General features: G+C 39.4%; 1 protein-coding gene across 7 annotated transcripts in view; it reads right to left on the bottom strand.

Annotated features, from left to right (window-relative positions):
• The window catches only part of FMNL2 (formin like 2), a 312348-nt gene that overhangs the window by 120211 nt on the left and 179689 nt on the right, over positions 1–12448 (bottom strand). For all 7 annotated transcript variants that reach the window (XM_057551489.1, XM_057551486.1, XM_057551490.1 and 4 more), the window contains exon 2: positions 10072–10155. In XM_057551489.1, coding sequence (XP_057407472.1) covers positions 10072–10155 — 84 coding nt within the window. The remainder of the gene's footprint in view (positions 1–10071; positions 10156–12448) is intronic.

The following is a 12448-nucleotide window of genomic DNA, read 5'->3' as shown; positions in this document are numbered from 1 at the left end:
AGGGAGGGAGACGCAAGAGGGAGGAGATATGGGGATACATGTATATGTATAGCTGATTCACTTTGTTATAAAGCAGAAACTAACACACCATTGTAAAGCAATTATACTCCAATAAAGATGTTAAAAAAAAAAAAATCTCAAGGAGAAGATAACTCAGAGACAATTTTTTTTTAATTTGGCAAGAATGCATGTCCCAAAGCCAATTCATGCCTGGCCTGGCCCCGTGCTGGAACTCAGAACAGACTGGTACTATCAACCATTTAGAGTCCTTTCCAGACTCCAAGTATCACAGGAGGTATCTGTTTTGGGAGAACTCAGACCCATACCCTCTCTCACTTTACTCTTTGCTTTCCCTCACCTATACAACTAAATGCTTATTCAATGAATAAATTAATGAATACATAAATAAAGGCAAGTTTTAAAACTGAATACAATCTAAAACAAATGAAACTATCAGACTATCAAAATTGGTAATCATAGCAGAGACTAGCTGTTTACTAACACTTTCTTCTCTTTCCTGGGTATTCAGCTAGCCTACATTTCTCATCCTCCTTGGCAGGCCTAGCCAAAAAAAATAAGACTATAACACATGCCACTTTCAAACCTGGCCCAAAAAACTCTCCAGGTGTCCACCTGCATTTTCTTTCTTCCTTTGATTGCAAAGCTGAAACTTTACGTTGAAAACAGCCTCAAGTGGATCCCTGATTAATTCTGTGTAATTTAACCCCCAATGATCAACAATACCAACTTGGATTGTTATGTGAACGACAAGCTTGTTTTGTAAATCATTATGTGTCTTGGCATCTATAGTGGGTTGAATGGTGTCCCCCAACCCAAAATATTTGTCCATGTCCTAACCCCTGAACCAGTGAATGTGACCATATTTGGAAAAAAGGGTCTTTGTGGATACAATGAAGTTAAGGATCTTGAGATGAGATCACCCTGGGGTATCCAGGTAGGCTCATATCCAGGGACAAGTGTCCTTATAAGAGACAGAAGAGACGGATCAGATACAAGAAGAAGAGTTTGGGAAGGCCGTGTGAAGACGGAGGCAGAGACTGAAGTTAACGCAGCCACAGGCCAAGGAACGCCAATAGACACCAGAAGCTGGTTGAGACGGGAAGGATTCTCCCCTGGAGCCTGTGGAGGGAACACAGCCCGGCAGACAGCCTGATTCCAGACTTCTGGCCTCCAGAACTGTGACAAAACCCTTTCTGTTGTTTTAAGCCATGGAGTTTGTGGTCATTTGTTACGACAGCCCTAGGAATCTCATACAGCATCTGTTTGTTATCTATCATTACTCTAACTTATACTGGAAGTTAATAACAGAAAAGGTATCAACATCAAGTGACTTTAAATGACAGTACTAGGCACATCTTTAATAGGATGCATTCTGAGGACACAAAGGTACAAAAAAATTTATCCTTCACCTAGTAACTGTAGTTAGTAATATTTTAGTTAGTAATGATATTGGTAGTTGTTATTTTGAAATTTTTAATATTATAGGAAAAGACAAATAATTGATGTTAGGAATCAAATATTTCAATGAAAAAAAAGTGATAATTATAAAATCAAAAAAAATAAGTGAATTAATATTAAAAATTGATTTGGAAATACCAATTTGAACTCATAATGTTTAGACATACATTTTCAAGGTCCAGACACTTAAACTGAGACACAATTTCACCCAGCAGCTGTGACAACCTAATAATATGACAACTTCTAATACCATCCCCTGGGAAAAAGAATAGGGCTCCTTGAAGAAATGTCTTACTCTAGGTCAGGTGCAAGGAAAGTACAAGTTAAGCCTAAGAAATGATTTTTGCACCACACAACAAGCTTGTAAGGATTAATAGGGTCATGTCAAAAGGAGAGAAGAGGCAGCACGAAGGAGCTCCCAAATGTTAAAATGTTGTTAATGTGAGCCCCCCTCAAAAAATCTCCTATTGATTGTAACACACTGACTATGAAAATCCATGGGTTCACAATGATATTCACAAAAGGAAGCTAAAGAAAACATTTGTCACCTTTTGAGGTATCTATTGAACTAAGCCCTTACTTTGAAAAATGACAATTGAGGGAAAGAATTACAGGAATAATTAATTCCAGGGTAAACCAGGACCAGGTGAAAGCTCTAGTTGCTGGCTTAATGTTGAAGGGAAATAAAATTAGAAAATCCGGTTTGCTTTTTTTTCCTGCAACTCCTAATGAAACTGATTCAGCCAAAAAGTATCAATTGGTTTTAAAACTCACTAGGTACAAGGCTGATAGGTAACAAGATGTATATATGATGCCAAAGTAACACCCCACAGATTCCTTTCTGCATAAGGGAAAAACATAATTATACAACAGAGGAATCAGGTTGTCATCTGATCCTTTGACCTTTATTATCTAATGGTGAGACATCAGACATTATTTGTCTCTTATATTCCAGACAGAGACGTTCAACATCAATCTATCATATCTTTACATCTAACTTCTGGTTAACAGGAAATTCAGGAGCTCAGACACCTCTAGGAAACAATCAGGTAAATACAGGAAACAAGATTTCCTACAAAATGGCTTGCCTGGTCGCTTTACTATATGAGCATCATGAATAAAAGTCTGTGCTAGATTAAAAGAGACTTAAAGAACATAACCGCCAGATGTAGTGTGTGATTGATTCTGGACTAGTTTGAACAAAACCAGGTGGGAAGAACATTAAGAAAACTGAGAAATATGAACCGGGCAGTAGACGATATTAAGAAATTATTACTCATTTTAATTGTGATGACTTTATTTGGATACAAGAGAAAATTCTCATTTTTATAAGATGCATAGTGAATTTTTTTAAAGATAAACTAGAAAACAAAATACCAAACAAAAAATCCAACTAACGCATAGTCAAAAGGAGGATTACACAGAAGGGAAAGACCAAATATCAAAATGATAAAAGAAAAACACTAAGGGTTTGAAAGATAGAATTTAAAAACAATTAAACAGATCCCAAAACCTAATAACGATTTTAAAATAAATAGCATTTCAACATACCACAGAACTATGGAAGTACAGTAAAAATGCAAACAACTTAACACCAAATAATATTAAATATAGTAATAATGTCAGCTAGCCAGAGGAATGAATAAGGGGGAGAGGGCAGGGGAGATGGCTGTCTGCTGAACCGACAGCTGGGAAAGCCCCAATGGAGTGAGCTGGGCTAAATGTAGAATCAAAGCCTGGAACTCGGGGATAGAGGCTAAAGGCAGATTAAATGGGGAGTCTTGGAGCAAGAGGAGAGGGGGTAGAGCAAGGTGAAGGCTACTGTTGCACCACCATCTTTTCCTTCTGCTTCTTTCCCACTATCTATGCTATCCATACACTGCTCCAATGACTAACACGGCAGCCGACATGGAAGCAGGCTACAACCACCCTTCCCACCTTCCCTCGTCACGACTCATTTATTTCCCCTGGGGCTCCAAGGACAGGCCCTCATTAACTGAATCTGATGGTCTACAAGAAATAATTTATCAGTATCCAGTAATATTTGCTTAGCTGGCAGGGAAGAGCTCTAACTGGCTCACAAAAACATGAACAGTTAAAAAAACAAATCACAGAGATATATGTGTGCTCTTCAATATTTTAGGAAATTTGATTCCAGTGGCAAATGGGCTTAGTAAGTTATCCAGTAAGTAACTTTCTTGTCTTTCAGAAGAAACAGTATTAGAAAGTAAGTGAAGGGTTTAAAAATAATTATATTCTTAATGATTAAATACATTCAAATGGTATGGGTCAGTTGTGTTGAAAAAGACAAGAGCAGCTCTCACTGTACTGGAGTATCTTAGTACCACCGGCCTGGCTCAGCTCTGGCTGAGTGGCAGCAAGGGCCTTCCCCTTTCCTGACTAGGACACGTACGTGCCAAGCCTTGAGAGCTGCAATCTGATCTCCCTGAAGTGCTGAACACAGGAAGCTGAGTCTAAGTGGGTATGATTTTCTGCCACCTCTTCACTCTCCCCTTTTTTGTCTTTGTTTTTAATCTCCTTCTCCCATATCATTCTACACAAGCAAAGGGAAGACACCCATCTCTCAGGAGGCTACAATGCAAAGCAATAGCCAGCCATTAGGGGGCAAGGTCGAGCCGTGCCAAACCACCGCCCCCTGCAAAGAAACAAATTGTGCCATCACCAGCAAAGCCACAGGGAAGTTTTCTGACCCAGCTCAGGTACGCACTGCTAACATTTTGGGACGGGATTACGTACATTCGCGGAATCTACACCCATCAGTATTAGTCATCTACTATGTCCTGAATTTTTGACTAACCACTTCCACGTATTCAGCTGAGGCACAGTTACGAACCAAGCCACCACCACCGCTAAGTTCTACAGACCCCATTCCCCCCACGCCAACATCACCTGAGAAGCCACAGAATGAAGCCTTGGTGATATGATAGCCCCTTACCTACCACAATTCTGGTTTCAATGGATTGTTTCTAGGTCCCTAATAATTGAAACGGCTCATGACTGGAGTTTGGAATTGGTGTTCTTGTCTAACTAACCCAGGTGGCCTTGGCACTGGCCTAGTCATTTATGTTCTTGAACCTCCATTTCATCATCTATAAAATAAGGAGTTTAGTGAACAGGCAGGAAAGGCAAAAGGATTTCTGCTTTACTTCCTATGATTCAATAGTTAAATTTTTTTTTTTTTTGACAAGCATGCATTAAGTTTTCCAGTAGAAAAATTTAAAGAGTGGCTTGAAATAAATGATCTCTAACAACCCTTCCAGATATAATGATCTGAAAGTCTTAAATTCATCCAGGATCTCTGAAGCTCCCTATATGCAACCTTTATCCTTAACTTGTGGGAAACTGCCAAGACCCCAAAGCCAAACCAGTGCAGCACAGGGTCTGTGTTCACGGAGCACTGAAAATTGAGGCAAGAGTGAGAGCAAGGGCTTTCCCTCTCTGCATAGATATAAAGACCATTGAAAGAGCTCTCTTATTGCTACGCAGCTTGTGAGTTTTCATTTGCGTTTGTCAAAAGAACTTAGTATTTCCAGCTTTTTACTCTCACACTGTCATTTCATCTATTATAAAATTAGCCTCGGTGTCCCCACCGAGTCCTCGAAAGGATGTCCTCATGGAACTCTGCCCACTTACTACAGCACAGAAATAAGTTCCCTGGGATACACCTCACACTGCCCAAAACCCAGCAGGGAAGCCTTTTTCTTCGGCTTCTATCATCCCACTCAGAACAGACTTACACGGTTCTCCCATGTCGAACCTTTGAGACCCACTGGAAGCGCAGGTCATCTTTATATTTATGCAGTAATCTAGGAAAGGACTAAAGGATACTGCTGGAATACTGTTACTGTAGAAAGCTCTTTGGGATTTACTCTCTTAAAAACTTCTATTTTGCTCCTGAAATTAGCCAAAGAACTGGATTTTCAGTTGACCATGGGTAGGTGGAGACGGAGCTTCACTGCAGATATGCCCATATAAACTCCTTCTTATCTACATTAGGCACCCTGCCCTCTTTACCGTAGTTTCCAGAATTGAGAAGGGAAGTTTAGTTTCACTTATCACAAGCAAATTACACCAACAGGTAGAGGAAGGTGAAAAGAATAAAGCAGCAGCAAACCTCTACCTCCAGGCTACATCTTCCACCTCCCTCTTTCTCCCTTCTGCCTTCTCCTCCTTGTCCACTGTCTCCCAAACATTATTTAGCTTTTTCTTCCATTCAACACACTTACGATAAGCACCTATTATGTTTCAGGCACTAAGCAACGTGTTGGAGGTACACCAAGAAACATGGCCCATGCCCTTCAGTAACTTACTCTTGGTGGAAGAGACATATTTAAATACTTACAAAATAAATGACAGACTAACAGAAACCACATGAAACTATGAAAAAACTGATGCTTCTAATTAAATGGTGAATTGTATTCAACTGAATTCATAGGTGAATAATGATGAAGCATTTATTCTGACCCTTTATATGCTGCCTTAAAGGAAAACAACAGATATGATGCACCGATTTGCATAATGCCCACAGCAGATAGAAAATTTTAGTATTGTTATCTGTGCAAACTGAATTTTCGTTCACCAATAATGCTGATATATTTTATGTTCATCTTGTTCAAAAAGAAGACTTCTGAAACTTTACAGCTTCATACAAGATTTTTTTTTTAAGTGAGGAAATCAATGTGGAGGGAAAATGTGGGCAGGAAAAATTCGATGAAGCCATGGATGAGGCTGGTAAACAAAACGTAGGCTACTAAGACACTGTATACTCAGTAAGGGAAGACCACAGATTTGGCTCCGAGCATTCTAGCAGCCAAGGGAAAAAAGGAGAAACATGACCAGTTCCATGATTCACAGTGTCCACATGATAATTTTTCATGGAACTGAAACCTGAAGTAATCTCTCCCTGGGTCCTCCAACACTCTTGTTCACATACTTCTTTTTAGAATTAAATTTCTTTAATATCCAATTTTACTTTGCACACCTTGCATATAACATATATGTTAAGATAACAGATAATATATCTGCATTATTTGTTTTAAAAGAAATAAAATTAATATTTGTATTTAGTACGCTATTTGTGCACAAAGCAACAGGGTCCAGGGAATGGGTTGTGTGTCAGGGAGCAATGCCAACACACCACGATCATTGTTTTAAGACTTCACAAAAAAGAGGTTCACCTTGATGTTTTCTTGGACTGAAACCTATAGCTGTGGTTTTTCCTGACAGCATCATGCACCATGTATTCAAAGCGCAAAGTATGTTTGGGGAACATACGATGATTGATTCAACAATAAATTTCCCTGAATCTTTTGAAGACAAGTTGACAAGAAAAATAATCATGATTCTAATACTTAATATCTGGGCCCCTCAGCCACAGCAGAAGCAGCCCTACCACTTATGAAGCACTTACTATATGCCCAGTGTTAGTCTACATACTGTACATATATTGCCTCCAATCTTCAAAATAATTTAAGGATGTTAGTATTAACTACATTTTACAGATGAGGAAAAAAATGAAGGCAGTTAAGTAGCAAATATCTTTGTTTTTAAATTTTATATTATAAATTTTCCAAAATTCACAAAAGTTGAGATTTTACTATAATAGACCTCAACATATCTCACCAAGATTCAACAACTAAAGGTTCTTCCACATTTCCTTTATCTACCACTTTTTTTCGATGAAGTATTTTACAACAAACTCCAGTCATATCATTTCATCTTTGCACAAGTAAATGTCTCTTAAAAAGTAAGAACAGATTCTTATTTAATCCAATACCAAAACCAAACTCAACAAAGTCAACGATAATTTCTTGGAATCATCTAATAATTACTTGGGAGTCACAAGTCAAATATCCCCAATTTTCCCAAAAAGTCTTTTTTATAGTAATTTTTACGTAATTTGGTGTAATTTTTGTCACACTAAAGAGAAATCCACACCCATTAGCAGTCACTCCCCATCCCCCCTCCCAGGCCATGGCAACCATTAATCTACTTTCTGTCTCTACAGATTTTTGTATTCTGTACATTTCATATAAATGGAATCATAAAAACAAATGTATTTTGAGTGTCTATCAGTTTAGGTACCACTGACAGATATAGATAGGTACCAAATATATATACGACATGGTCCATGTAGGTAACAGATAAACAGTCAACAAACACCAATACATTATATTTGCCATATAAATACTACATTATGAATGCCCTAAGCTCATGGTTTTTATCTTTTCCCTCACAAACATACATAGGAGAAACGATATTCATGTGTGTGACATACCAATGGGTTACCTATATGTGACAAAAAGCCCAGTTTTCTGCTGGCCACAATTCTCACCATGACTAATGGTTAACCAAAAATGGCAGTTCACCATAATGGCAGCTTAGTGCCTGTGTTACAACTCCCCGGCTTTCTCTCCCTCTCAGGAAAGCACGCCAGAATGCAAGTCGGAGAAACAGAGATAACATGTATTTTTTAATTTATTTTTAGTATATCATTCACAAACTCGAGCACTTTATAAGGAAGGGAGCAAAGAGCTAGTGGTTAAGGGTACAGACCCCAGAATGTACATATTCTCCAGGATCAGACTGTGTACGCCCCTTTACCACATAACAGCTATGTGACCTTCGGCAATGATATCTCTAAGTCTCAGTTTTCCCTGTACGTCAAATGGAGATATTAATAAGTATGACTGCTTTCGAGACTTAACACGGAACTCTTATGAAGAAAATCTGCTTATTAAATGTTGGCTACTGGTAATAATAATTATTATGATTATTTCCCTGTTATTAACAAATCACACACGTCGCCTCAGAACTGACGGAGCCACTTCCGTTTGCAGCTGTCAGCATGTGTGAAGGTGACCACCAGAAAGGAACCGATGAAGTAGCTCAATTCTCCACATCCTGGCATATTAACATTTAAGGGCAATAATAACCTGAACGTTGAGGATTTGAGAATCAGAAACATAATCAAGATAACTGACTTGTTCCTCCCTCTGCCTCAAGATCCCCGCTAGACCCCATCACCAACTCCATGAAGCTACTTATGGGCTGAGAAGAGCACAGCTGTTAGAAATGTCCATCATCAGCAGGTTTCCCTTTCTGGCATGTTGGAGATGCAAACCACCACCCAAGAAAACCTTCCTTTGCCTGAGCTCCGTGCTCCATCACAACCTGTCATAAGCAGGATTTCTAACCACCCCTGGACCTCTCTCATTTGTGTGGTTACCTTTCCTTTACACTAATTACCCCTATATTCTTTGTTCACTATCGTAAAATCTTTTCTCTTGGCAGTAATAGGTTTAGGTAATACTCATTTAAAATTAAGTCTCAAGGAAGAAGACTGTGTCAGCAAAATTTTATTCCTTTGCATCATGGTCCTATAAGCAATAAGCTTTCTCTTCAGCTTGTATCTACTCGTGGTGCTCAATATAGCATGCAGAACAGAGGATGATGTCCCCTCCACTGCTTTACTGTTTTAGTTCAGAAGCTAAAGTAAAGCAACACACAATGGGCACTTCAGAAGCTCCATGTGAACTGCAGGTATCTATTCCTTAGGGAACATGGACCATCTACCTTTGGGGAACAGAAAATGCCTCTGCTCCCCTGACACATTTGTCCCACAGCAGAGACCCAAGGGTTGGAAGGAGATTACAACAACTACCAAGAATTTTCAGGGTGGCAAGGGGTTGGGGGGACATGACCACCCTGAAGACGCTCATGGCACAAAATAAAAGAGCTAATATATAATATACAGAGCCTATCTTTACTTTACAGGGTGAGCCTTCTAAGCTTTAAACAATTAGGCTGTACCTGCCCAGGAGTGAAGTTCCCAAAAACTTACTACCAATTACAATGATATACTACATACTATTTTAAAAGAATGAGGTAGAGACATCCATACTGAAGAAAATATCAAGATGCAGGGGAGTATGTATGGGTATTCACATATTGTTTTTAAAAAACAAAAACAGAAGAAAAAACTAGATGGAAATACTTCAGAGTCTTACCAGTGGGCCTCTGAAGTGTAGAATTTGGAGGGTAGAGAGAAAGAAAATGGAGAAATCCCCTTTTTATTATATATCTCTCTGAAGAGTCTAAATTTGTTATGAGTTAATGATAAAATAAAAACACCTGGGGAATTGCTATAATATGAAATAATTTTTTATCAGCCCAAGCAATGTTTCTTTATAAACAATTCACCTTCTTGCATCAGTATACATCAATACACATGAATAAGAAAGCCAACTAAATTAGAGGACCTGCATTATTCAAGAAGCATAAACTGCTATGTAAGGTAAACAGAAAAACAGATCAGCTGAATTTGATTTGTCCACTTGACCAGAGTTACCAGAAATTTTAACTAAAAAAACATTTAAAAATAAAGTAGAGAATTAAAATAATGCAAGAATAAAATGTCATTTTCTAACTTTTCCTTTGGTCATAAGCAACAGGAAGGCAAATCACAAGACAGAAATTCATGCACCTCCTGAAAAAAGTCTGATATATTTAGGAAGGAAATCCGGTTCTCTTCTCTATTATTTCTTGAACAAAAGCATCAATGTTTCTTACCTGATCACAAATCAGTTCCCACTTCTTCTCATTGTCATATTGCCGCAGTAATCTGGCTTTGTCAGGGGGTAGGTTCATAGCATTCTGTGAGAAAAAAAGAGAAGAAATATGTCACATTCCACAACAGACTGCTAATGGGTAACTCATGGACAGACCAAAGAATACTACTATGGTTCTTTAATGACTTTTCAAATGCTGGCATCTGATTAAACAGAAACACCCTATACAAGTCATTTAAACATCAGATCGGTTGAATGTGAGGAGAGAGACTCTGAAGTCCTATGTTGGGACACTGAGGTAGTCTGCTCTGCACTACAGACTTGCATTTCAGGAAAGATAATGCCTTATTTCTTCATTTAACTGCAGGCTCCCAGTCTCCTCAACAAAAGGTCAGAGGTTATTATTGAGAAGGTATTGGCCCAATTTTTTTCCCCAGGCATAAGAGAGTCTTTCATTTTGGACAGTGGGAACTTGATCTTGTTATATCCTTACCAAAATTTCCTTAGAAATCACAAATCAGTCGTGGAAAAGACCTCAAAAGACCATATGTCCAGTTTCCTGCCCCCAGGGGCCTGTTTTATTGTCCCTTGTTTCCCCAGCCATCCCAAACTGGGAGCACAGATGCTCTCTTTGGCAGTCTTTCCAGTACTTCCTTTTCTTTTCTTTTCCTAGTAGCCCTTTCTTTTTAATTGAAATATAGTTGATGTACAATATGAGGTTAGTTTCGGTGTACTATAAAATGACTTGACATTTGCATACATTATGAAATTATTGCTGCAATAAGTCTAGCAACCATCTGTCCCTACAAAGTTATTACAGTATTGTTGACCATATTCCTTATGCTGCATATTACATCCCATGACTTATTATATAACTGGAGGTTTGTACTACCAATTTCTTTAATTTCTATCTATCTATCTATCTATTTATGGCTGCATTAGGTCTTCATTGCTGCGCGGGCTTTCTCTAGTTGTGGTGAGCGGGGGCTACTCTTTGTTGCAATGTGCAGGCTTCTCATTGCAGTGTTTTCTCTTGTGGCAGAGCATGGGCTCTAGGAACACGGGCTTCAGTAGTTGAGGCACACGGGCTCAGCAGTTGTGGTGCAGGGCTTAGTTGCTCCCCGGCATGTGGGATCTTCCCAGACCGGGGCTTGAACCCGTGTCCCCAGGCAGATTCTTAACCACTGCGCCACCAGGGAAGTCCCCCAATTTCTTTTTTTTTAGAACCATTTTGGGGGTTTTTTGGTTTGTTTTTATTTATTTATTTATTTTTGACTGTGTTGGGTCTTCGTCTCTGTGTGAGGGCTTTCTCTAGTTGCGGCAAGCAGGGGCCCCTCTTCATCATGGTGCGCGGGCCTCTCACTATCGCAGCCTCTCTTGTTGCGGAGCACAGGCTCCAGACTCGCAGGCTCAGTAGTTGTGGCTCACGGGCCTAGTTGTTCTGCGGCATACGGGATCCTCCCAGACCAGGGCTCGAACCCGTGTCCCCTGCATTGGCAGGCAGATTCTCAACCACTGCGCCACCAGGGAAGCCCCCCATAATTTCTTTTTAAAGCACTACAGCCCCACCAGACACAGAACAGAAAACACCAAAAGAAAACTCAATGAGCAGAACCACTGATAGACAGCGGCAACTTTGACTCGCTTTGATAGACAACTATGAGTAAAAGAACAGATGAAAGAAAAGAAGAAAACAGTGCAACTGGTTTTTGTCCCCTCTGTGAGACGACAGCACTCCTTCAGGACATATGTTACCATCAGCAACCTCAATTCTCAGTTTAGCTATATTGGTTTATGAAGTTGGGTTTGCAGTGAGAAATGTACCATGAGCTACAAGATGTCTAGACATCAGTCTTCATAAAACCCTCCTCCATCAATACAGCACACCTTCTATAGTGCTGATCATGATTTTCCCAGGTACATACATATGTTATTAGTCAAATGTCCCAAATAACCAATCATACACATTTTCAAGATACTTGGCTTGGGACTGAGGTGAGATCTTTGGGCACAGAACATGGCAGAGTGAGAGAGCCCCAGAAGGAATTCCTATCTGTTCCCCTGGTCTTACTGTAAAGCTCCCATGCTCTAAACAACTGAGCCAAGTATTCAACTAATGTCTTACATGTTTAACTGCCCTAACCCCTTATATCAACACTCTAAATCATGCCTATCTCATAATAAACAATACAGCCCCTTGCGTGGGTGAATATTCGAGTAGACAAATGCAAAGGTCTTGAACTTATAATCCTCAAGCCCCTAGTTCTCTGGAGGACTTGTACTTACAGAGAAACAGTTCCCCTTGCCACCAGTACTGTCTCATGTCATCCAGTGAAACAAATTTAATAGAGGCAAGGGTGGGTGGGTTATTCTGACTT

Source organism: Balaenoptera acutorostrata, chromosome 8 (genome assembly GCF_949987535.1).
Source record: "Balaenoptera acutorostrata chromosome 8, mBalAcu1.1, whole genome shotgun sequence".
NCBI lineage: Eukaryota > Metazoa > Chordata > Mammalia > Artiodactyla > Balaenopteridae > Balaenoptera > Balaenoptera acutorostrata.
Note: the sequence above shows the minus strand (reverse complement) of the source record. Positions and strands in the feature narration are given on the sequence as shown.